This window comes from Chroicocephalus ridibundus, chromosome 3 (genome assembly GCF_963924245.1).
Source record: "Chroicocephalus ridibundus chromosome 3, bChrRid1.1, whole genome shotgun sequence".
NCBI classification, from domain to species: Eukaryota; Metazoa; Chordata; class Aves; order Charadriiformes; family Laridae; genus Chroicocephalus; species Chroicocephalus ridibundus.
This window is the reverse complement of record NC_086286.1, coordinates 65,524,635-65,551,354: the sequence shown is the minus strand read 5'-3', so window position 1 is coordinate 65,551,354 and position 26,720 is coordinate 65,524,635. Positions and strand designations below refer to the sequence as shown.

Below are 26,720 nucleotides of genomic sequence, written 5' to 3'. Positions count from 1 at the left end.
GTAGGGAAAAGTATAAAGCCTTGTGTGCAGAGAAGCCTGTCTTTCAGTCCTTCGGTGTTACCTATTCCGCAAGTGCAGAAATAGTCCTGCCAGTTCTGAATTCATAAGTTACAAAGCAAAATGCATTTCAGCGATACCCATGCCAGAGACGTGACTGTTTGGTGACTAGGACCATTAAAAGTATTGCTGTAAAAAGATGCTGGGCTAGCTAGTCTTGCAGAAAGGGTGTAGGTAGGGCAGGTGAGCTGGCTGTCCTGGGTCTGCACCCCTGCTTCGAGCTGTGTTGTTTGGTATTTGTCCCTGGAAGAGTTTCTAACAGGTCTGTACTGGTTTTGGCTGGGATGGGGTTAATTTTCTTCATAGCACCTGGGATGGTGCTGTGTTGCTGATAACACAGGCATGTTTTAGTTCTTGCCGTTTCACGCCACCACCTCAGCAACTGGGCTGGGGGTGCACAAGAGGCTGGGAGGGGACACAGCTGGGACAGCTGACCCCAACTGGCCAAAGGAATATTCCATACCATATGGCACCGTGCTCGGCAATATAAGCACAGGGAAAGGAGGAGGAAGGAGGGGACGTTCATGGTTGTGGTGTTTGTCTTCCCAAGTAACCATTACGCATGATGGAGCCCTGCTTTCCTGGAGATGGCTGAACATCTGCCTGCTGATGGAAAGTATTGAGTGAATTCCTTATTCTGCTTTGCTTGCGTGCACAGTTTTGTTTTCCCTATTAAACTCTCTTTATCTCGGCTCACAAGTTTTCTCACTTTTACCCTTCTGATTCTCCCCCTACCCCACTGGGGGCGTGCTGAGCGTGCAGCTGGGGGGCACTGAGATGCTGGCTGGGGTTAGCCCACAACAAGGTCTCATAAGTGCAAAACCTCAGACAGCACAGAGAAAAAAAATAAAAAGGAAGAGAAAAAAAACGCATAGAAACAAATATATTTAGGAAAATGACAGACAGCACGTCTTGGCTGCTCTGCTTTCTGCTTTTGAAATACTGAAACATACAGCAGATGAGAAAAAAAATCTTTCCTTTACCTTCACCGCTGCTTGAGATGCAAGAATGCCCTTGTTCTGCATGGGGCAGTGTGAGCAGAGGCCCCCGGCTCGGTACTGCGGCCGAACTGGTAGGTGCTCATACACTTCTCTTCCCACCCAGCTGCCAAAAGATGAGTCTCCTCGCTGAAAGAAATACCAATGTCTGTCTTCAGTCTCCAGTTTCTGCTGGCCTGCTTGCGGATGGATGAACTTGTGGGTGTACAGCTGGATGAATGCCTCTGAGGTTGATGAATGCCTCAGCAGTGCTGACGAGATGTTTCCTGGAGAGGAAAATTCCTGGCAATGTTGGATACTTCATAGATAAAACTACCCAGCTAGTTAAACCAACTAAAACTATTTAGCTAGAGACACTAATTTTGATGAATGGAAATCAGAGAAGATTATAAGCAGCCCTTGAGATTAGATGCAAAACCATGAGCCAGCCTTCCAGAAGAGGTCTCGTTTGGAAATGAATATGAATGTGTGGATGAAAGCAAATCCAGGCAGTGTGTGTGCTCACTTGTGGTTAGCTACAGAGCCAACACTGCTCCAGGTTTATGCAGTAGCCTCAGTTATGTATCACACTTATGCTCCTTCGGAGCAGCCTGTCTGGTTTAGCCTTCTAACATTACTGTATGTTGTAATGTATTCATCTGAGAGACATCCATTTGATTTACATTTTTAGATATTGAAATAGCATGTGGATTTCACCCACTGCAAGTTTTTGTCTCTAGGTGTGCTCATTACACACTGGAAGGTTCATGTTGAATCTTCTACTCTGCCGTTTTGTCCTTTTTATATTACAGAAAAGATGCAGAGGAGATGAGATGGGTCTGAACTGTGCTCTGAAGCTCTTACAACCTGGATAGATATGGAGTAGCTGAGAAAAAAGGGAATGAAAAGTGGGGTTCAGCATAAGTCAGTATGACCAAAGTCTCAGCCACCTGCGCTCCTTGAAACTCTGTGACTGACGAGTGTCTGGCTCTCTACTTCCTCCTGCACTGCTGGCAACAGCATTAAAATGTCAAAAAGCTGCAGCGGATTTAGTCCATCCATTTTGTGATTTTAACTTCCTATTCTGTTTGTGAACAGCTTTTCACTCAATGGGCAACGTCCCTGGGTGTGCTGGCACCGCTCAGCAGCTGTTGCGTGGGAAGACTCAAGCATCCCTGGTTTCTCTAATGTACAAACTGCTTGGGATATCCTCCCTCCCTCTGAGAAAGAGAGGGCTTTGGGAAAGTGGGGATGTCTCCTCATCTCGAGGTGTTCACGGATCTGGAGCCAGACTCCTAGGTGCTGACCTGGCCTCCCGACTCAGTAGTGACACATTTCTGCCAAGCAGCTTTCGTGGTTTAGAGAATGAATCAAAGGATTTCCCCTGCAGCTCCTGGGGTTTGTTGTAAGAAGTTGCAATGTGTTTTGGCAGCCAAAACTCTAGTTTCCTTCACTTCTCTGGCTGAACGAAAACTGCCCGGGGCAGAAACTGAGTCCCTGCCTGTATTGCATGAGGCAGACCAAAGCTGAGAGAGGTTTGGGGAGCTTTCTAAATAATAAACATGGAGTAACAGAGGCAGAAGTAGAAACAGAAAAAAATAATTTGGTTTGCCTGAAGTCCTAGTGAAGAGTGTTGCAAGACTGAGGATTAAATACTAAATCACAGTCCTGGATAGGAACTGCTATCAGTTTTCCATCCCTAACTGAAGACATTTGTCCATGTTGACATTTCTACCATGCTTGTTGCTACGAGATTTCTATTTTTAATAAATAAAATTCAGACTACCTAGTTCAGGTGCTTAGTTTAACTGAATTTCAACCGTGCACACTGGCTTTTGATGTTTCTTTGCTACTAGGGGCACTGGAGAGGCCACTGGATCATGGAGTAACAAGATTACCTTGATGAGACTGTTAGGACAAGGTCCTTCCCACCTAAGTCAGTGTGAAATCTCATGTGCTCTCTTGCAGAAGAGACAAAAACAAGTAGTAATCAAATCAGACTGAAAGAAACCTAGCCATCTGCCCTGTGTCATGGTGACCAGAAATCAAAAGATAAGCAAATTTACAAACCTAGTCTCAATGTGGTTGCTTGTTTTGGTCTTTATATATATTTCCAGGGAACTCTGATGGCCTCACTGTAGCAGATAGCTTCCTGATAAATGCTAACGAAGTTATGAGGAACAGATCTGCCTTCTTACTAATGAAAAACATAACAGTAAAAAGCTAGGGAAAACAAGCCACAACTGGTCCATCCACTTAATGGATTTTGACTATTGTCATTTACTGGAATATTTGGCTTTGGATCAGTAGGAGCCTTGAAGACACATGTTTCATCTCTGTCAAGCAATTAAAACATTAATTTTTAAGGGAGCCAGTAGTAACATGACCTGATCACTGCACAAACTACAGATGATGGGTGGGATGGTTTCGCTTTTACAGCATGGTCTTCAACACAATCACAGGTCTTAAGAAGGCACCTAGTAATGGGAAACTCTGCATTGCTGAATGCCACAGAAATGTCAGGAAAATTGTCAGTATTAGAGAGTGCTCCAGGCATTCAGAATAAAATCTTCAGTTCCCATTTTCTATCTTCATTGGATCTTCTATCAAACGTAGAACCACCCACACACACACACACTTTCATGGAAGAAGGTGGAGTTTCTTTTCCAAATGCTCCAGTTGCGGAGGATTTTGGGTGCTGACCACGCTGCCTTTCAGACTCTCCAGCCCTGGCAGAAGTGATGGATCAATCTCTCTCACTTTTCTCGTAGTGCTGAGAAGGAAGCTGGCAATTTGGCAATGGCTTCTAAATGTCCTGCTCGCTTGGCTGGCCAGGATGGACACTGGAGCTGAGAGAAGCACTGAAATACCAAGATTTTGCTGAGATTTCCTTGGAGGTTAACTAGGAAAAGAAAACAAAATTGGTATTAACCTTAACAGAACTGAGCAAACATAGCATGGCACAAGCAACAGGGTGAAACATCTACTGCTACAATAGTGTACCGCTGCCAGGAGAATGGAAAAAATAGAGCATATAGTAGTCAGACCTAAGGCCGGCTGGAACGTAATGTCGTACAGCCATTCTGCTCTAGAGGGAAGCTGTGGGTTGGCTCCTCTTTTTCACTTCATCTTGGGTCAGTTTATTTTTATTAATGGTATTGATATGACCTTGGAAAACGGGAGTATTTTTTACTCTATAAGGATACTCTGCATTTTGAAAAATAAAAGGTTTTGAGAAACATGCTTAGATCAAACTTGTATTGATTATGGAAATGTTTCTATCAAAGATAACGTGTAAGTGGGGTAGAACTGATCTCTCCTGAGGCCTGTTTATGAGAAATTTATTAGTTGGCATAATGGAAGTAAGAGTCTTTTCTCTTTGTCACACAAATCAGTTGTGTTGACTAATTGGGTAAAAGGTGATAGTCTTGCCGCACCTCCCCGTGTTGGACTGGAATGTGTTTACAGAGACCTGGGACCGTTTTGACAAGGGCTGTGAGGTTGGGTAGTTCTGACACCTGCGTTTTTGATAAACTAGGAGTAGAATTGTACCAAAAGACCGTGACGAAATATTTGTGATGGCAATGAGAAATTAAGGATGTTGCAAATACAGGAAGGACACAAATGGAAGTAAATTAATGTTTAACTAGTGGTGTAAGGTACACCAAAGGTATTGTGGACCATCCATCAATAGATGAATAGAGTAGATGGTTTGGAGTTTTTTTCAGGTTCATGCCCACATTCATGTTTTAAAACCCATGGTATCTGTTTGCCGACAAACCTCTGCTTCCTTAGTGAGCAGGAGACTGAGAGAAAGGAGGAGAAGTCAGATTTCCTATCACTACCTCCATTGTTCCCTGGAAATATCTTTGCTTGTAATCCTCACAGAAATATTTCGAGTGCCAGCTTCAGGCAGAGGCTAAACTTGTAGGTATAATTATTTTGGAGCCCTTTGCCAAATGCTTTCATTACTGCATATTGAGAATCCCAGTAGGTCAGTGCTGGGATGTAGGCACTCCTATTTCCAGGTGGCAACAAGTTTCTGCCAAAAAGAAGAGGGTAGAAAGCTCCTGCCATTCCCCTAGGGCAGGCACAGGGCTTCTCTGCTCATCTCCTGCATGGTTAAATTCCTGATTCAGTAGAAAACAACCCTTAAAAAGCTTTTACTATTTTCCTTCGCTCTTTGGCAACGCACACCATCTTTACCGCAACCAACTGCACTGCCTGACATTAATTTTGCTGGCAATCCCTGAACAATTGCTGACTATCCCATTCCAACTGATAACTGCTGCCCTACTCTCAGGCTGCTTCTTGGCTACTGCTTAAAAACGTGAGGCCCAGGAAAACAGGGGATGGGAGCAAAAGAGAGAACAGCATTGAGCAGCAGAACAGACTGTTACCCATGCTTTTCCACGCCTAAAAAATATGGGGAGGGTGTGTGTTAAAATTTCTGATTGACCAGGAAAGCTCTGTGACCAGGAAAGCTCTGATTGACCAGGAAAGCTCCATGTCTTTATGGAGCTGGTAGTTATTCAGGGCTTAAAAGACCAGGAGCCTGGAAGCTGGCACAAGTAGTGAAGGACATGACTGAGAAAACTGAACACTGGTGGAGACAACCCTGTTCCAGCTCAGACAGGAGGTTTTCATGAAGAGTACCACTTCCCTCAACCCGTGCCTCACCTGAGGCCAAGAGTGAAGGAGAGGTGTAGGAGCACCTCTCCGATCAATAGCTTGACTGCGTAGTGGGACTTCTCTTTGCTGTTTGGGTTGATGCAGCTTGCTGTAGAGTGTTGCATTGGTTAGCAAAGCTCACTGATATAAAACAGGAGCAGTTCATTTGATTCTTACCCTGCTCCTTGGCAAGATCAACTGTATCTAAACCACCCCTGACTGACGTTTCTCTAATTTTCTCTTGATTCTTAAAGACTGTCCACTCTTCCCAGGCTATCTACTCCACTGGTCTACTGTCCTTCTTGGAAGAAAGCAATACTACAAAACAGACAATCAATCATCCATCAAAACGCCGTTAATGTCAGCATTAATGAGGTGGTGGGACAGAATGTCCCGGGGTCAGTCGGGAGCGCACCCCACTCAGCACATCAGACATTAATGCCACATTAAGATGGCTGCATGGCATCGCTTGTTACCTTGTTACATAGCATCTCTGTGGAAAAAGACCTGGGAGTCCTGGTGGTCAACAGGATGACCGTGAGCCAGCAATGTGCTCTTGTGGCCAAGAAGGCCAATGGCATCCTGGGGTGCATCAAGAAGAGTGTGGCCAGCAGGTCGAGGGAGGTCATCCTCCTCCTCTGCTCTGCCTTGGTGAGGCCGCACCTGGAGTACTGTGTCCAGTTCTGGGCTCCCTGGTTCAAGAAGGACAGGGAACTGCTGGAGAGGGTGCAGCAGAGAGATACCAAGATGATTAGGGGACTGGAACACCTCTCTTATGAAGAAAGACTGAGGGATTTGGGTCTCTTCAGTCTGGAAAAAAGACGACTGAGGGGGGATCTTATCAACACTTATAAATACTTAAAGGGTGGGTGTCAGGAGGATGGGGCCAGGCTCTTTTCAGTGGTGCCCAGCGACAGAACAAGAGGTAACGGGCACAAACTTGAACATAGGAAATTACATCTAAACATGAGGAGGAACTTTATTTTGACATGGCAGAGCACTGGAACAGGCTGCCCAGAGAGGTCTCTGTCTCTGGAGACATACATAACCCGCCTGGACGTGTTCCTGTGCAACCTGCTCTAGGTGACCCTGCTCTGGCAGGGGGATTGGAATAGATGATCTCCAGAGGTCCCTTCCAACCCTACCATTCTGTGATTCTGTGATTCACGAGAGAGTAGTTTTCCTGGATCAATTTGGCTGACTTTGCCCTGTGGGTCAGGTTTGCCAGAACTCCGATGTTTTTGTTGGTCATCTCTGGACTCTGCAGCTGGTTCACATACTAAATTGTCACCTTAAAATTTGACTTTCTTAATTCAAGCCCACTGTGTATGTGTAAAACCTTACACATCCAACAACTCAGAGTAACCTCCACTATGGTGACATACTGGTGAGGGGAACTGTGGCCTTAGCAGTTAATGCATGACACTGGGGAAGGAGGGGGATCTGTGCTTTCTCCTCTCCTGCCCTATAGCTCACATTTACTGTGTGATGGTTTTCAAGCCATTTTAGCCTTTCCCTGTACCAGTTTCCCTGTCTGTAAAACTGGAATAGCAACTCTTCTTTCTGTATAGTTAATGACTGTAACACATTTGGAGGGCCTGAAATATGAACAGAAATAAAAGTCAAGGCCAGAATTAAAGTACACAAATGATGTATTGAAGTGCTGACTTTCCTAATCCATAACAGTCAAAATGCTTAAATCTTTTGACCTATTTCTGTCACACTGCAAAGGCCCAGGTATTTTTTGGAGTTCCCTGCTTATTTCAAGTACGGGGTCCTGCTGAAGGTTTTCCTCCACTCCCAGCTTGCAATGACATGAGAATTTAGAAACCCAAAGCAATGTACTGCCCTGATGCTGGGCCAAGCTGCTGTCAGTCTGCCGACTCACTTTGGATAGCTGGAAGACGTTATTTCTTAATGCCAGTTTTTGGAAGGCAGAGCTGACGATGCGTGTTTACGGCACAGGCTGCTGCTGCTGCTAAAGCCAGTACCTGCGTGAGTTACTGTGAAATGAGAAGAGTTTCTGGCACTATGGAAGTCACTGCAGCAATTTCAGATCCTATCAGACAGCGTTTGCTGAAGCTGCTGGCAGAGATGAGGAGGAGCGCTAGCTTTCTACTTTGGTGAATAACTCCTTGTAACTTTGACAAGGCAGCGAGTAAGGCAGAATGAGATCTAGGAGGCTGTCTTGCAAGTGATACGGAATTAGCTGTTCCCTTTCTGCAGGTTTCTCAGCCTACAGAGGCCTTACAGTGTCATAAAGGGCAGTGGCAAGTAACGTGCATTCAGAGCAGGAACACTGTGAATGAAAAACGTTGCTGCAATGCAACGTTTTTCCTGTTCCCCCAGGAAAAAATGGATGCAAAAGCTGAGAGCTGTGCATGTCTTCTCTCAGTGAGAGAGGGTTTTCATAGCTACGTGGTGCTAAGGACCCCGTCCTCTTCTTAAAACCTAACTTAGTCCAGGAAAATCTGTCTCAGCTAAACTGATTCTGGAGGTTTCAAAAAACGGAAGTCTGTACTTTTTGTTCTCTTTTTTTTTTTTGTACCAGAAAGGGAAAAGACAGTGAGAAATTAAGGAGACCAGCTTAGTGTCATTGCCGGTACAAATTACCAAAAATCTTTATGGTTTCTAGGTGACACTAAACATGAAAATGACTTCCTACACTTACTGCTATGTGATCCTGGGCTGATGAAGCTTGAAACCTATATGCAAAACCAAAGCAGAAAAATCTTGACTTGTTGCTGTGTCTTCCTTTTATGGACAACACTGGTATTTTGAATGGACAATGGGAGATAGCTAAACAGGTTTAGATCTTTGACTTTACAATGTCATGTCAGACATAGAAGCTGCAATTGTTTAAAAATATAGTGCTTGGAATAACTATTTTTTAACTCCACTGTATAGGAGAGACAACATTTCTTATTTAAAGGGGAAAAAAATTAATCAGTTTTAAGACTTGACAGTGTATGAGCATTATCATACCATTTGGCATATTCCAGGCAAGAAATGTCACCCATCTGTTAGCATTATTGTTGAGGAAGGACATGCTTGTTTGAAATACCTTACAGGCATTGGAGAATTTTCACAGCCCTTGGTAAATAGTCAATTGTCCTTGTTTTAAAATGTTTGAACCATGCTGCTGTTCTTTTTTTTTTTCCTTCCTTTACATTCCAATAATTTCATCCGGTTAAGCCTGTATTTGCAGGTTAGACCTTGTGGAAGTCATGACTTAACTCTCTTCTGATAAACTTTGATAGATTTTGTAAGTCCCAAATTCAGAAATTCATTCCTCTTTAGGGAAGTGCTAAAGCATAAGCTTAACTTAAAATTTCATTTGAAATCAGTAGAAATTGAGCGTGTTTCTGTGCAGTCATTTATTAATAATGTAATTTGAAGTATTTCCTTGTTCAGGATGTTTTCATACTGTGCATTTTCTAGATCCCAAGAATGTTTTTTAGAGCTCTTGCTGGACCTACCTTAATATCGATAGGAAAATCTGTGCTAGCTGATGTTAGCTACTCTTTCCAGAGCCTACCTGTCCTAACCACTGCACTACCAGTGTGTTGCAAATTACTGGAACATCACAGATGCTAATGCACTTCTGGCACCTCCAAAATGCACCTACTTACACTCCACCCATATCAGGCCATTCCAAGAACTCTTTCTGATCCCACTTTCGCAGAGAACATCCTCATTTCAGCCTTGTCCAGCCACCCATGCTCCTTCAGTGCGCCTCTGGCGAGTTGATCGGAGAGCCCCGTGAAGTTCAGGCAATCCAGCTGCTTGCATCTAATGGCTGTGTAATTTGATTTTCCTTCTAACAATTTGATCATTTCCCTAGGCTTCACGTTACAGGTTATCCTGCATCACGCATTCCTCACCTGGCCAACTTCATGCACTGGGCGGGAGCTCCTGCTCCAGCTGCGGTCCTTATCACGCCAGGCACACAGCTCGTACTGCACTTTTGCCTGCCGTATTTGGACTTTTCCCTCTGCTCGTTCGCATTGTGCAGTAGTTTTTCCAGGGCTGCTGTAAGTCAGACCATGGGTATCCTGCACTCAGCTGCCTGTTTCAGTCTCTCCTCCAAGAAGCCTGTCACTCACTCTAAGTTGTAGGCAGCAAAACCACACTTAAAATTTATAGTTCCTTTTCCAAAACTGTGTGTGCCCACACCTAACTATCAGTTTCATCACCATTAGATCTCACTTTGATAGCCAGGCTTCCTGTTTTTCAAGCTTGAAAGAGCATTACTTTAGCAATAGTAGTATTTGCCTTCTATCTTTATGGCTTGGCTTATTTTGTAAACTGGATGCTGTATTTCCAGTAGCGGTCACATCAGCCCTGCAGACACAGGTGAAATTCTATTTCCATTGCCCTTGTAATCAAGAAATACACATCCTTTTGTCTTCAACATACCGCTACTTAGTTCTATTAATCTCCCACATCATTTTCAAAATCATTGATTTCAAAAGCTACGAGTAGCCTTATGTTTGAGTAGAGTCCATAGTCTTTGCTTCTACATATATGACCTTGCTTTTGGCTGCATTAAGTCTATTACATGTGGCTAACCAAAGTTTAATAAAGTGTAATAAAAACTAGGAACATGTCAGTTCTCTTACTGCTTGGATTTTCCATGTAATTAATAGTTGTCCCTTGTCTGAAATCTTGTAGGTAGAATTACAATTTTCCATGGAAGTATTTTGCTCCTTGCTGTTTGGCTTGCTGAAGGTACCATTTCTAATCAGTTTCATTTGTTTAATATAATTAGAAGATTTTAAGGCAAAATATGAGTAACTTTGAGGATAATAAAAACACCATCAACAATTTACTGGTATTACATTGATAGAAATTGGTATAATTTTTTCTGCCTCATCAGTTCCAGGACTCGACTAGCTAACCTGAAAAATTATTTTGCATATAAAACAAAGTTCTTAGCTTAATTTACTTTTTTTTTTCCCCTGGCTATTTTTTTTCTGTGATCATCCTGAGAACATTTTGAAAGTATATCATATAAAGATGAAGAAGGATTGTTTGCATAATCTAGTATCAGCTCTGAATTTAATGCAAATTCAGATCAAAAGGAAGTACCACTGAAAGCGTGGCAAACTCCTATTACAAATATTTTGGTCCAAAAATACATAAATTTATGATGAAAATGCACCTTTGCAAGAATTTCATTATCTTGTACCCTGATCACAAGCAATGTTAAGTAGGAAGGTGATACCTTTTCAAGTACAAGAGAGGACATAAATGCTATACAACATAACTGTAACTGAAAAGTGAAAAAAACAATGGGATAAGATGCTGAGAAAGGAGATTACAGTGACCAAAGAACTGAATGAAGTGAGATTCTATGGTTTAGTTACTAAGTTTTCAAATTTTAGTCAGCAGTGACTTGATTACCATATGTTAAGTGTCCTTACATGCAGTAACTGTTGGGGCAAGGCCTGTTTATCTAACCAAAAAAGAAGCAGCAGACACCACCAGCAGGCAAGTAAATACACGAGAAATACAAACCAAAAATAAGGGATACCTTCCTCTTCTAGGAAGGTTGGTTGGCAGCTGCACCAAACTGTTGAGGGAGCCGGAGCATCCTCATCCTTCCACACAGAAGATACACACTAAACACAAGTGATTGGTCTTAGGGCAGCAGTAACTGGGTAAAATTCAACAGACTACATAAAAAAGTAGATAATTGTTTCCTACCTATGAGTTAGAGGCCCCACATCACAAAAAACAAGTAAGAGATTATGCACTAAGAGTTTAGTTAAGAAGTCTTTAAGAAATATTGGGAAAGATTTTGGATGGCTTAAATGAGGCTGGCAGTAGTAGAAATGTTGTCATTTTCACATTTCCAACTATTTTCTTCTTTCACACTGAGCTATAACAAACGCATTGATGTAAGTATTTAGGTATAACATTGCTACATGATCTATAACTTTATTATAAAAGCAGTTGAGGGCATATTTTACATCAGATAAGGAGTCACCAACATGAAATATTTTACTGTCATTTCTGGTTTGAAAGTCCATGACTACAATTGAAATATTTCAGAGGATGAATAGTCACAGAAAATACCAAGGTCATGCAACAAAAACAGTACCTGAGAGAAGAGATACTGGTAAAAGTCTTCCTTCAAAAATACACCTAACCATGTACCTAGTTTGGAGGGTACAAGTTTTAAACACCATAGAAAAGTTTTTTCTCTCACTTTTTTTTTTTTTTTTTTTGCTTCTCCTCTTCAAAAACATTACTGTTGGTTTTTTTTGGTATTCACAAAAAGGTCCATTAAGTAGAAAAGTGACAGATAGGCTTTGAAAAGAAAAATATAATCTACCTTAGTAAATAATTTCTAAAATACCCTGCAATTTTACTATCCTAAATAAATATCACATAACATGGAGAAAAAGTGAACTTATGTTGAAAGTCCCTGTCAGGAGATCAGATAATAAAAGAAAGCCCACAGGTACACTTTCCGGGTCTGCCATAGCAAGTGGGACGTGTCTGCAGAAGCAGCGGTGTGTCTGGGTCAGACTTCGCCGTCTGAGCTAGTCACGCCAGCCCGCCATTAAAGTCATGGAAGAAGAACAGATGCTTGCAGGACATGAGTCACAGAGATGGGGCACTGCGAGTGTCTAAGGCTGAGTGAGACACGGTCCATCCAGTAAGATTACAGGCGTTTCACTGGATCCCTCTGTGCCACATTTTCCCCCAGTTCAAAATATGACTAATGCTGCTTTCTTCCCCCTTGCGCCTGTTGAGCCTGTAGGCAAATCTGCTATGACAATTGTTGCTGGTTGCAGATCTGCGCGGCACAGTATGGACGGGACCCCGCGCGTCACGCAGGTCTTTCAACAGAAATACGTAAGAATTCCATTAAGTAGAAGAATGTTTATAAGGCAGAAACAAAATATATACTGGAATGCCCTTAACTTCCACAAAAGTCAGCTCAAACCATCGCATGTAGCAGGAGTGAGACCTAGAAAAGACTGCATTGTGTCAAGATACATGAAATAGCTCAGAAAAATGTCAAATTGTTGCTTTTTATTTGCCAAAAATAACTGCTTCCAAATGCTGATCTTTTTTTGATAGAAATTACAGTGTGAAAATCCTAACAGCATCCTCTGTAAAAATATGTATTTTTTAAAAAATTAGATAATCTCATAGCCATCATATTTTACCCAAGGGGTTTACGATGGGAGTTGAAATTACTTGTAACGTGTTTGGAAACTGTTATAAATAACATACCATGAATAAGTTGTTCAACTGTGATGGTTTCAAAAACTTCAGTACATTAAGATGTGTTTGCTCTACTGAGTCCATCGCTCTCTTTGGCAAATGAAACAAGATTTTGCATTTTAGAATATTTTAGAAGAATTACTGTTCAGTCTTCCATTTCTACGTGCAGTCCCCATTGTTCCTTGAATTGCAGGAGATACATTTCTTGGTCCTCTGATGATTTATTTACCTCTTTCTCAAACAGCCTGGACAAAATTCCATCTTCGTCAGGACCATCACACGTGAATACTGTTTCACATACCTCATTTTCAACACTGGACAAGGTGGGAATATACAGTCTTCCAGTGTGAGGATCCCAATCTACTAATATGGTCTGTCCACCCTCTTTCTCCATGAGGCCCTGTGCTATTTGTTCCAGCTGAGGATAGGATGTCTGCCCAGATTTTTCAGCATTCAAGTCCACCAAGTTGATACGGGTCTCAGCTGGCAGTTCATCTGCTGCATCAACCATCTTCAAATGAAGTTCCTCTATTTTCTTTCCCAAACAAGGGTCTGTTGCCCTCACCTCTAATTGGGGGCAATACGGCTGTCCTGTTTTCACATTAAACAAGTCCCCCCAAACAATCTGTGGCTCACCTAGTAGTCCCTTGGAAGCAGAGGTCTTCTCTTTCAAACAGAGGTCTTCTAGTTTCTGCTCAGGACTGAAGTCTTCAGCCCTTACATCATGTTCATATTCCACAGTCCCTGCATTTTTGCGTCTCAAAGTATTCTTTGTTCCAGTTTGGCCATAAGATGGCCAGTTCCCAGTTTGGTCCCCTTCTGCTAAAATATCCTCTTTGAGTGAAATCTCTTCATGTGAAATATCAAGCAAGTGTTTGGTTTCCAGCACGTCTGTTGAAGGCAAATCCTTCCCTTCGATGCCATTGTAAACAGTGTAGTAATGGGGACTTCTCCTTTCTGAGAGATTATTGGATTCCTGAGATGGCTTATACTCATCCACGTTAAGAGCGATAAGGTTTACCACTATTTTTTCACATGGTATGAAAACCTTTTCCTTGCATTTGTCAGTGTAGTGCCATACCTGGAAAGCAAAAAATATATTGATTTGAGTGAAATATAATAAAAAAACCATCTTGCTGCTTCTTATACTGTCATGTATTTTTAAAATATAAGGCTAGGCTAGACCTTATTAGGAGGTTATTTCAATTCAGGGAAGAAGGAAGTTCACAGTATAAACCTCCAGGAATGTTAATATCCTCCATTTTTTTTATTCTATCCGAAGTAAAACTATATTATGACCAGCTCTAATACCCATTTTCTCATGTTCCCCACCTCAAAATAACGGTTAGAACAATTTTGTCAAACTCTGGTTTTGCTTCCACCAGCACAAACGCAAGTGACTTTGAAGAAAACATCGAAGTCGTCCTTGGGTCACAGATTACAGAATCTATTCCACTCTTTTTAAACAGTGAAGAGGAAATGCAGTCAAACCCACATCCCACAAGCAGAGTCAGGTACCGTGTTAAGGTACAGCTTACAGAGAATCAAATAGTATCAGGCTTCTTTTCAGAGAGGAAGCTATACAGAAGGTTGAAGTTCAGTGTATGGAGCCTGCACCGCGCGGTCTGTCAGAGGCTGCTTTTGTGACTCTGTGAAAAACCATCTAGTTAAACAATAGGAATCTTTCTGAAATGAGTAATATTTTAAACAGGAATAAATACTGTATAAGCAGTCACTGAAGAAAAGTGCCATAGAGAAACAACATCCAGAAACTGCACTTCAGTGCTTTCAAGCTTGAATGGAAGACTAAGACCACTAATTGATGTACCAGGTAGTCTGAAAGCTCCCCCAGGTCAGAAGTGCTGCACCAAAACAAACTGCTTATTCCACCTCCCCCTGACCACACGGGGTACCCATGTGGAATAGTCTGTAGGTTGGGAAAGCCAAAGAGCATCATTAAAATACCACATCTATATTCATTTGCTACCTTAACATCAATTGAATCCAGAGGTGGAGAAATAAAATTGAAGCTTCAAGGTGGTCATAAAATATTGCAATGGACATTAAAACCACCCCCAACATACTAATTATATATTTAGTAGAGAAAAAACTCCTGGAGTTCAAGTTTAGTCTGCATTAATTTTTCACTATGCGGCCTTTTACATTCATGGACTGTAAAGAGCTCTGTTCCGATAGATTTCCAAGGCAGACCAAGCTATATCCACCTTCCATGCCCTGCATCCCAGTATAAAGAATAAGACAGAGAAAGACTTTTTACCTGGGCCTGTAGTGACAGTGGGTAACAGTTTCAAATTGAAAGAAGGTAGGCTTAGATTGGATATAAGGAAGAAAGTCTTTACTGTGAGGGTGGTGAGGCACTGGAACAGGTTGCCCAGGGAAGTTGTGGATGCCCCATCCCTGGAAGTGTTCAAAGTCAAGTAGGATGGGGCTTTGAGCAGCCTGGTCTAGTGAAAGATGTCCCTGCCCAGGGCAGGGTGGCTGGACTAGATGATCTTTGAAGGTCCCTTCCAATGCAAACTCTGTGATTCCACGATTCTGTGATAAAGTTGGTGCCTCGTCAGGCGCAGGAGATGTCTCTGTGCACATCTGAACACACTGCAGCAGTAACTGCTCTACTCCTCCTGAACCCACAGTCCCTCTGTGAACATTTTTCCTATGACCTCTGCGCTGCTCTAGATTTCTTCAGAAAGATCAGCGTGTTGAAACCAATTGCCTTATACCTCCCATCCCACGGTGTCATGCAGATTGGATTAACATCAAAGTGTTCATTTATGACTGTAATTGCATGTTTATGCTTGAGCAACTTGTTTAGAGATAACTGTGAGAAAGCTCTGCTGGGCTCATGAGCTGGAAACCAATAGTCTTTCTTGGACTCTATGTGTTCTTTCTGAAAATTAACAAACTCTAAGAAACTTGCAAACATTTTTACATAGAAAGTGTATTTTGGTTGTGCAAATAACAGAATGTGTTTGTTGGTACATTTTTGTCTGTTAGGAAACAGTGCAGTATTTGAAAGCATTCTTGAAATCCAGGTTAAATTATCTGTATGATGCACATGTGCTAAACTCTTCACAATCACAATTAAATGGTAAAATGTGGTAATACCCAGTAATAGTCCAAGAAAATATCATGGGGTTTCTGCACGGCCTAATTATCTTCTGATTTCAACGAAATAATAACTTTTCTTCAATGAATCTCTACTGTGCTTCTTCCTAGATCGATTTAGGAAGTGCTGACTTCCTAACAGAATTTGCCTCAGTGCACCTCAGACCTTGCTTATGGCAATGACTCTTCCCAAACCAACAGCTCTGTTCTGATCCTCATCAGCTCCGGTCTTCTTTTCGGATCTGGGCATCTTCTTAGAAACACTTGCTAACTTGAGTTATTACTCTGTTTTTCTTGCATTTAATAACCCCGAATGTGATGTTCTTTTCTTGATCTGAGTGGCAACTAGAGCTCTTATTTGCAATTAGCCATGGTTTCCTCCCAGCTGACTTGGAGCCGTGGAAATGCACAGCTCTCCTGTGCGTGCCAAGGTTGGCAGCGACCTCCTGCAACAGAGAACACTTACCAGGTTTGTTGGATGTTTCTGTTTGCTGACGTGAATATACCTGTGCACACAATAGCACGTCATTGAAATAGAAAGGACGGCAAGCATGATAGGCAGAACATATCCAAATACGATTGTTATAGTCTCATCTGTCGTTTTATCTGTTAACAAAACAAAAGTTCTCATTGTCCTGAGCAACTTTTTAATGCATTCAGATAGTAATGTGCATTCACAACAGTGCTTGTTGAATATAGGATGCAAATGTTTTAGATAAACAAGGAATTTGCAGGAAAATTTTAAAAATTACTTTTGAGCTACAGGACAAATCTTTATTATAAATTAAGTTCTCAAAAGAAGTAATGATCCTTCCCTCAGGTTCCCATTTTGCTAACTTTTGCCTTCTGAGACTGACCCAGCTCTGCCACTCTCAGACCTTATTCAAGGACAAAAATTATTCTCCATTCACTAAGACTCAAAGAATGCAGATCGTTTTCTTCAGAGATACTGTTGAACCTTGCAGTCAGTAGACACCAGCGATGTTTTATTAAAGGCAAAGATTTCTTCCATCAGTACAAATGCACAGAGAAGGGAGAAACAATGCTAGCTTTTCACTCTCTGAATGGATACCTGAAAAACTTACAAACTCACTCACTGTGGTTTTTTTTTCTAATTTGCTGCTTCTTTTTGTAATTTGCCAGCTTACACATACCTTTCAAAGTAGCAATGCAATATTCTTTAGAGAACCCACTGTGCAAAAGTGGTGTGGTGACATGTATCTGTGCACTGACGCAATAAGCCGTTCCAGGTTCTAACCAGGGCACAACCAAGGTGTTGTTGCTGACGGAGAACCACCACTGGAAAACATAAAAATGGATATTTTTTTTTCTCTTTTAACTCCTCACTTACAGAAAGGTATATACAAAATATACCACAAGCACGCAAATTTTCTGGAAAGAACAATCATACGATACGAACCACCACTGTGTCCTTTTTTTCCTGAATACAATTAGGTCACGTCCTCTCTGAATATTTTATCTTCCATCCAATCATTCTTTTACCACTACTAAACAATTTCATGCTTTATATGAAGCAGGACTGTGTACTACCACTAGCCCATATTCTCATGGTGATGTTGCAGTAGAGCTAAAGCTTCACTCCAGCCCTGCCCTGACACCTAGGCCAATAAAAGGCACAAGGTACAGTTCCACAAAATCTTTCAAATTGGGATGTTCTGGTAAAGTTAGGTGCCTTAGAATAATGGGTGTTATGTAGACCTTGGAATCCAAGGTAAAGTAATTGCTCTGTGTCAAGCACCTTTATTAAAAAAAAACAAAACAAAACAAAAACAACCCAACCCCCAAACAAAAAACCCACTGTATACCTCTAATTGCTAATCTTGGCATTTTAATATCCCCTTTCACAAAAGGTGACATTTTTGGTGTTAAAGTTTCTATCTCTTTTCCGGAAATTCAGAGGTCTGCCAGGCACAGATTGTGCCTGGAGAAAGGGAACAGAAGAATAAATGTTTTTGTAACTAACACTGAACTCTTCCTCATCTACTGTGTTTATGCTGGGAACTACTACTTGATAATTAAATGTAAATCTGCAGAGACAGACAAATGAAGATGTTCAAGGATGCACTTTGTCACGATGTATTACGAGTATTGCCAGGAGCCTAGCTGGCTGGGGAGCAGCTCTGCCAAGAGGACTGGGGACAGGCAGTAAGCTGAACGTGAGCCAGCAACGTGCCCTCACAGCAAAGGAAGTCAACAGCAGCCTGGGCTGGGTTAAGAGAAGAGGGAGCAGAAGGAAGGGAGGAATTATCCCCCTCCATTCAGCATTCATGAGACCACGTCTGTGACCAGTTTTGCTCCCCTCAATACAGAAAAGTCCAACAATCTGGAGTGGGTTTAGCAGATGATCACCAAGACGGTTGGGGCAGGAGCAATTGCCCTGTGAGGGGAGGCTGAAGGACTGGCGTTTGTTCCACTTGGGGAAGAAGAGATGGCTTCAGGGGAACCTAACAGCAGCCCTCAAGGATGACCCAGGGAGGTCATCACGAAGACAGAGCCAGGCTCTTCACAGTGCTCAATAGCGGGAGGATGAGAGACAATGGACATAAGTTCAAAAAGGGAGGTTCAGACTGGACATAAAGAAACACGTTTTCCCTAAGAGGAAAGTCAAGCAGTGGAAACAGGTTCTGCAGTCTCTGTCCTTGGAGGTTTTCAGGATCCAACTGGAAAAACCCTGAGCGATCTGGTCTGAGCTCACAGCTGATCCTGCTTTGAACAGGACTTTGGACTAGAGACCTCCTGAGCTCCCTTCCAATCTGAATGATGCCACAATTCCTATGAGGCTATTTCGATCCTTGCTGTGACAAACCGCATTTCAGTAAGCACAGATTTAACCATTGCATTTCTACAGCCTTGTCAAAGCTTACCCGCTTCTTTGTTTTTTTGTTGAGGACAGACACGTTGTATTGCAGGCCAGGATACACTTGAAGCAGAGATACGGATTCTTCCTCAGGACTTCTCTTCCACTTCTCAGGAGCAGTCAGAAAGATTGAAATAGATTTCTCAGTAGAAGATACACTTACCACGGGTGGGCCAATTTTTGCTGTAAAAATGAAGATGTACAAAAAGCAGTTAAATGCAGCAGAGGTACACTGATTTGACCGTGTAGTTTCTTAAAAGTGGATGATATGATTTATTTTTTTTGGTGGATTCTCAGTAGGACTTTGAACAATTCATTTATATTGCTAGAAAATTATTTTATCAGATAGCTAAGAGGATCTTTACAGTGAGAAGGGGAACACTGACTTGGAATTTTGCCTAGGAAATACTGTGACTTCGCAGGATAAACAACCTTGAAACTCAATTTATATATTTGCTAAAATAAGCTAAATTACTGGTATGTTCTCAGATTATCTGGCACAGATAAGAGACATTGTGCTGTAGAATACGATTACTGCTTGGTTTAATAGACACTTTTCAAAATCAGAGTTCTTTATACTGTGCATGTGCCACAACTTTTATTTGCCTTGAGTAAAGCTTTACCATAGCATAACACAGTATTCAGTATATATAAGACCGTTTATGCAACACATATATCCAAATTCTAATATGATTATTTCAATTACTTCTGCCAAAAGCATAAATGTGAAACAACTGCAAAAAAAAGAAATCTAACCTCATGTTAAAATTAAAATACCATATACTGTGAAGGCACATGCAGTCTGAGAATACAGTATTAATGAAGGCCATTGAACATCTGGCTGTGTGATTAGCTTTCCTTACTGTCTGTAAGAGGGTTGAATCGCGTGGTCTCCATCCAGTCAGAGCACATCCCATTTAGGAAGGCTTTAACGCTTGCGTAGTATTGTTCTTCATAGTCAGAGGTCTCATCGGAGAGGTCACACCATGTTCTGTTGATATTCCTGCATTCTGGCTTTCTAATCCATTTGCCAACACCGTATCTATATTGAAAAAGAAAGAGAAAGGAGCTGTACAAAAGCTATTGCCATGATATTAGTCACCTGATAATATAGCACAGACACTGATATTGCGGCTGATAAAACAGTTTGCTTGTTTTGCAGAAATCTCCAATTCCAAGTAATTCTCACTGTCAGCTGAGATAAAACATAAGATTTCTCCAAGGTTTTAATGAAAAATAAATCAGAGTAGGTCCAATCCAGAAGAGGCCCTATGGAACTAATTGGGATGTTACCGATACCAATCTGAGTCCAGTTTTGCTTACACATACCAGAGATCTCTCAGTCTCCACAGGTTTAGTTTAAACACAGGATAATGAAGTCAGGATAACTGAGATAGAGAGTTCTGTCAAAGTGGTCAGTGGCTCATCCTGGTGTGTGGAGACAGATGATGCTCAGGGTCTCCAAGATGAGTGGATTGGAGCCTACTCATCACTCACAGTTACTTCTTTTTCTTATTTAAAAGAAAGATTCCATTGGAATACAATGGACTCCAAAAGCTTTCTAGTTGAAAAAGGGGCATACACTTGCCATGAACAATGCCTCAGAACTGACCAGCTCTTATACACTAGCAGAAGAAATCAAGGTTTCCTTGGAAAATTCCTGTCTGTATTTTCTCAGAAGCTCCTGCTCCTCAAATTCACATTATGCGGAAAAGAATTCCCCTTTGGCTGCTAATTAGTAAGGGCATGTGGCAGCTTCTACGTAACTGTAGCACAGTATCATTCATGAGCGTTTTCCACCTAGCTCAAGGCATTGCTTTCCTAGACAGGTAGAAGCACACATGAATATTTTTGTCTTCAGTGTGAGAGATGGCCGTACCTATGACTACCGACTCTTCTGTGGACCAGCTGACCCAGCAGAGCCAGTGCAGCTAGTGTTTTCTGAGCATTTTACCTTCTACACAATTATCATTCATTCCTGAATTACTGAGCACTCTCCCCGTTTCTAGGAGGTGACCTATGTCGTTCTGTTAGCACAGTGAGCAAGATCTGGTCAAAAACGGTTGCAGTGTCTGACTACAGAAGCAACTCCTTGCTTTTTTTAGTAGCCAGTACAAGTTACAGGAAAGTTCTGGAGATATAAATTTGTTTTACTGTCATGAAAAAATTACTAGACCGAGGGAAGTGTTCGTATTAGAGGTGAAGAATGGGAGCATTACCTCATACATGACTACGCTGCTATGCCTACTTATAAGCTAAACTTCCAGCACTGTCCTGCAGAATGACCTAGTGCTCCCTCAGTGGCAGTAAAGGAAACAGATCCTGGTCCTCACTGAAATTCCTTGATATCCTACAAAGGTGTAGATCTTGAAAATAGAAGGGCCTGCTTCCAATCACATTACTTGTTTTTCTACAATACTTGATAACTTCAGTGGATTTCCTTCTAGACTAGAGAGGCTTGCAGGATCAGAAGAAATCTGTGGGAGCTGGGTCTGTTCGAAAAGACCAACAGAACTCTGGGTGCTGTTAATATTCTATTAAATACTACATCTCCGGATCTGTTTAAACGGGTACAAAAGGCTAATGCCAATCTACAGCACAGTCGTTCTTCATTATTCTGTCTCATTTCTCAGGAATGCCCCTGAAAGCTTCCATGTTGCATCCTACACATCTTTAATAGGAAGAAAGTCTCCCTATAATTTTTTTTTTAACTGGATCTGAAGTAAGCAGTACCAGATGTAAAAGTTAAAAACCACATTGCTTAAGTCTAACCCACATTTTAGTTCTCCATTCTTTACTTTTTAGCAGCCCTGTCTTGCATAAAGATTTTTTTAAAATTATTATTTAAAATGATAAAATAAAAATCAGTGGGGGATAAAATAAACAAGCCAACTTACACTGAATACTTCACCTTGTAGAGTACTCCATCTCCTGTGCCTTCTGGTGCTGACCAGTGAAGAACATTCTTCATGTTTATAGATTCAAAATGGACATTCCTAGGGTTGGGCAAAGAACAATACAACTCTCCTGAGAAAGAAAATAAGAAAGGAACAACATACACTAAGAATCTGCAAATACATATGCTTCCAAGTTACCCCCAAAAGACACTTATTTTTAAGTATGCCACAAAATTCTACATACTGCCTTTCTTATCATGAAAGGCACGAGGTTGTTGGCTATGGAAATAAATTTTGTTTCAAAAGTGTCCCTAGCTAGCGCAGACCCAAATTCCATCTGTATGAACATGTTTTTTCTCTAGCAAAAATGGCTTTGTCATTTGTGACAGACATTGCCATGAAAATATCCAGGGACTGGAAGCTAAAGCTAGAAAAGTCTGGCCTAGAAGAGACACATATTTTTAAAATTGTACAGGTCTTTGAATATCAGAACAATTTAACACTGGAAATTGTAAAAATATCTTTAACGCTTTGGTAGAATTCTTGTAGCTGAGTGTACTTTTAAATATCAAACCAGGTATTTTTAAAAAGACAGGTGGAGTCTACTGCCAACACAGCTTTACTAACAGAAGTATGACTTCTCCAGAAGAAGAAGAGAAGTATGTTGATTCTCCAGAAAGTCAAAAGTGAACACCTACTGTTAGGTCACTCATCTAAATTGCTGTTCATTGCACCAGCTTTTGAAATGAATGAACAAGCAAGTCTGGGGGTTTCACGTTTTCCTAATACACACTCCTAATCTAATAAATTTAATGGAGATGCTCACATTGCTAAATTGTTTGCAAAACAGAGGCCCATGGGCCCAGGGGCAGAATCCCAAGCTCCAAGTTGTGACTCAATCCCCAGCATCTCCTGCCACAAGAGCTGTGCCCATGGGAGCAACCCTGAGACCAGCCCTGGAGCTGCAGCAGCTGGGAAAGAGCTTCTCATTGCGAGTGTGGCCACCAGAGCATAATGGGGAAGAGAAAAAGTCACTCGGTGATTCTTCAGGACTTTTCAAAACCTTCTAAGGTCTTCCTCCAGAGATGCAATTCTAGTTCTTAAGATAACAAAAAGGGACGAAGAAAGGGGAAAATAAAGCATATTAACACAAACAGCGGGAACCTGTCTGAACGAATAGTCCTTGACGTTTGTTACTTCTGCCAGCAGACCTTAAGGATTTTTTTTTTATAGTATATTTCACTATTACTAGAGCAATAGTGTTCATCCTCCTGTATATGTTAACATATAGTTGCTTTTGTAAGCAAAAGTCAACACCATTTTCCTGATTAACTTGCCAACTTCTAGTGTCTTTGAGACAAGCAGTAAAAGCTTTTCTCTTCAATACATTTACCAAAGCAATCTCCTTGCAATTCTGTAGAGACCTATTACTTTAAACTGTCTTGGTGGAAACTCTGGGTTTTCAAAGCCTTTAAATGTATGTTAATGTTCAAAACAAACTCCGATATATCCCTGCATCGTTATCTTCAGATCATAGAGCTATTTACGGAGGGTATTTCTAATGTTGCTCTCTTTTATCTCTAGCACTTAAGCTAGTCTTCAGTGGCTTTCGAATTTTTTTCTATTCAGAGAACAAGTTGCATCGGGTATAGTCCTTAGGGCAATCTTATTTATTTATAAAAAGTATGTAGAAAGTCCCACTTCCTTGAACACTTGGACAGAGAAATGCCCAGTGACAGTCATCTGGTAAGAGCTCAAACTATAGACTCAGATGTAATGAAATAAAAAAGTGTCAGATGCCAGAGGATGTGAAAGCAGCAGAAGACGACCTCCAGCAATCTGCTTTACTCTAACATTTGCTTCCAAGGGGGAGATACAGAACCTAGAAAATAAAAGGTTTTGATTTCCCCTAAAATAAATGTCCTTTGCAACTGTTTCAGGTGAAACTAATCCAAACGTAAATATGAAGCTGCCCAAGAAAGCCAAGAAAACAGTGTAAAATTTACAAGATCTGTTCAGCAAAACAGAGAAGCTCCTAAACCACTAATGTGCATGCTACTAAGAACAACAACCCAAGACCAGCATTACATGGACTACGAGAAATCATCCATGCATCAAGTTTCATTCTTTGTACCACATCCCAGCACCAAAGGGTATGAGACTACAGGAAACCCATCCACTGCATAATCAACAACTGTGAATAAGAGATTAAAAAAATAAAAATAAAATCAGTTGTCACAAAAACCTGCCAAAGCCCTGAGAAAGGCAACCAGGCAATCCGTGTAGAAAGGGAAGGAGGGCCTGAGGCACAAACAAACTTTTGCTCCAATTCCCAAGTAGGAGGAAATACAACATAGGTATTTTCTTAGATTGCTGGGAATCAAAGCCATAAAAGGCTTCTCATTAAAAAACAATGAGGAAAAACTAAAATGCCCAACATGAAGAGATTTAAGAGTAAAACAGAGTCTGAGGGAGAATACAGTATATACTGCATGGTCCAAAGACCTCTGGAGGAAAGATTTAAAAAATTCTAGCCCTTAAACAGCAACAGATGAGGAAGAGATCTGTTGCCTCTGGTGACGGGCTCTGAGCAAGGCATCTACTTTGCAGTGGTCATAAAGGAAAGAGGAAGAGAAGCTCTTCCACAGGTTGTTTTATCTTTCTAGTTAGGATGGACCAGACTGGGTGCATCTCTCTCCCTTCAGTGGAGATGGTGGTCAAGACCATCAGCCTTGATCTCCGCTTCCTTGGCAGTAAAACTTACCAGAGATGCACTGTCCAGGGATGAGTGGCGAGGAATGCTGTAAGTCTTCAAATGAGAAGGATAATCTATCCTCCATGTCCACCACGAACAAGGAGGAAAAGGAACGGAGTTCCGTTTCAACAAGAAAGGAGGCATTGGGAGTAAGCCCTTGTGGGAAGTGGAGCGCCTTGTGAGGAAGGATCACCTAGGAGGGCTGCTGGATGCGTCAGAGTGCAGATTAGAAAAACATCTACCAGCAATGACACTAATTTGGCTGATTCTGCCTAGGAGCAGTGGGATGGGCTGGGTGATCTCTTATGGTCACTGCCAGCCCCATTTTCATTGGCCTTCTTACACTATCCAATAAATCTGGCTTCTTACTGTGTAGTAATAAATAAATTCGGCAGGGGTACTACTGAACCAGGTACAGGACAGCTAAAAATGTTCCGAACAGCTCACTTTTCACACCTTTTTTCTTTAAAAGTTTTTAAAATGTGTAATGCTTATCAGGCTAATCCATAGTCACCAAATTGAACTGGCTGGAGGCAGCCAGCTCATCACAGACAAGGGAACTTACTTCCACTGGTTTTCTGAGTAGTTTTTGTTTGCCTGCACCTTTCAACATTTATCCATCCTTGTGCAAAAACAGTTATATTCCTTGAGCACAGTTTAAAGTAGCAAGTAGCCTGTTACATCAAAATATTTTTAAACTAGTAACACGTAAAAGTACTTTTTTATCTTTTTCTTTTTTTTTTTTTTAAATTTCCCTCCACCCAGTGTGGTTTCTGCTGTGGTAAATGAAGTTTCAAAACAGAAACACTGACTGCAGCAGATGAGCCAATCTCAGCACGCAGAACCCACAGACCGTATCTTTACAAGATCTAAAGCATTACAACACTGCCTGTGCGCTCCACGTGCCCCCAGCTCAGTGTGATTTGAAAGGCAGAGGGACTGAGACCGTTAACTTTCCATTAGCTGCAAAAGCAGAGATTTGGTTTCTATTTCTGGTCTTGCCCCTTTAGTAAAGGCTTCTGTTTGCCCTTACGACAAATCATGCAAGTTTTTTATTCCTCAATTCTGCATCTGTCAAATAAGAATAAAACTACCATAGAACAGAATCACAGAATGGTTTAGGTTGGGAGGGACCTTAAAGATCATCTAGTTCCAACCCCCCTGCCATGGGCAGGGACACCTCCCACTAGACCAGGCTGCTCAAAGCTCCATCCAGCCTGGCCTTGAACACTTCCAGGGATGGGGCATCCACAACTTCTCTGGGCAACCTGTTCCAGTGCCTCACGACCCTCATAGTGAAAAATTTCTTCCTGATATCCAATCTAAATCTACCCTCTTCCAGTTTGAAGCCATTAGCCCCGTCCTATCACTCATTCCATACCCCGCTATTTCTCCAGGAAGAGTTAAGAATAAACTCCTTCATGTCTATTCGACACTCAACAGTATCAGGAGGCATGCATAGAAAACAGATCATACATAGAGCTTGTATGTTCCATGGTTATCAGTCAGGAAAGGAGTCCAGTATGTGCATCAGCTGCTTATTTTAGTATCTTGTCTTTAAACACAATATATCCAGTTATATTCTGATTTTATTTCCATTAACCGATATTAATGGCATGGGTGTCCCATGGAGAATTTTCATTTTGTACTAGCCTTCGTGAGAGCCGAAATTGGTCATACATGTTGCTTTGCTAGGTTTAGTCTGTCTCAACAACCGTCTGCAATGGCTGGCATCACTTCCCAGTATAACAAAGTCATTGTATTTCTTGCATGGAAAAATGCGAAGCCCTTATTACTGTCTTTGGAAATGCTGTAAATCAAACCTCGAGTAATATCATTCTTTACATCTTCATGACTCTACACACCTGGACTGGAAAGATAGTAATAATATAGGCTCGCAAACTTCACCACCACAACGAAGAGCCAAGTCCTGATCTTAGAACAAGCTATTGCGAGACTCTCCAAAATAGACATGACTTAGCCTGAAAACACCTTCACGTGTGAGCGAAAAAACCCACTGACGTCAGTGAGATTATTCACATGAGTGAAGGACTGCGTGGCAGGTGCCTCATCTTCTCTTTATGAAAGTGTCTGCTGGGTTAAAAAACCTGGTCAGT

At 41.5% G+C, this 26,720-nt stretch overlaps 1 protein-coding gene across 6 annotated transcripts in view; it reads right to left on the bottom strand.

The window, feature by feature from the left end:
- Positions 1–1,254: 1,254 nt before the first annotated feature.
- The window catches only part of IL20RA (interleukin 20 receptor subunit alpha), a 35,578-nt gene continuing 10,112 nt past the window's right edge, over positions 1,255–26,720 (bottom strand). Inside the window, exons 2-9 of one of the 6 annotated variants that reach the window (XR_010070336.1) lie at positions 21,849–21,978; positions 19,815–19,993; positions 18,959–19,134; positions 17,228–17,372; positions 16,540–16,679; positions 12,957–14,028; positions 3,512–3,936; positions 1,255–1,321 (exon numbers count right to left, since the gene is read on the bottom strand). Coding sequence is in view for 4 of the 6 variants with exons in the window: in XM_063329498.1 (XP_063185568.1) it covers positions 13,093–14,028; positions 16,540–16,679; positions 17,228–17,372; positions 18,959–19,134; positions 19,815–19,993; positions 21,849–21,978 (1,706 nt within the window). In the remaining 2 variants the exon portion in view is untranslated. Of the gene's footprint in view, positions 1,322–3,379; positions 3,937–12,737; positions 14,029–16,539; positions 16,680–17,227; positions 17,373–18,958; positions 19,135–19,814; positions 19,994–21,848; positions 21,979–26,720 lie in introns of those variants that run through there. The other 5 variants (XR_010070337.1, XM_063329498.1, XM_063329500.1 and 2 more) reach the window with 5 other exon arrangements.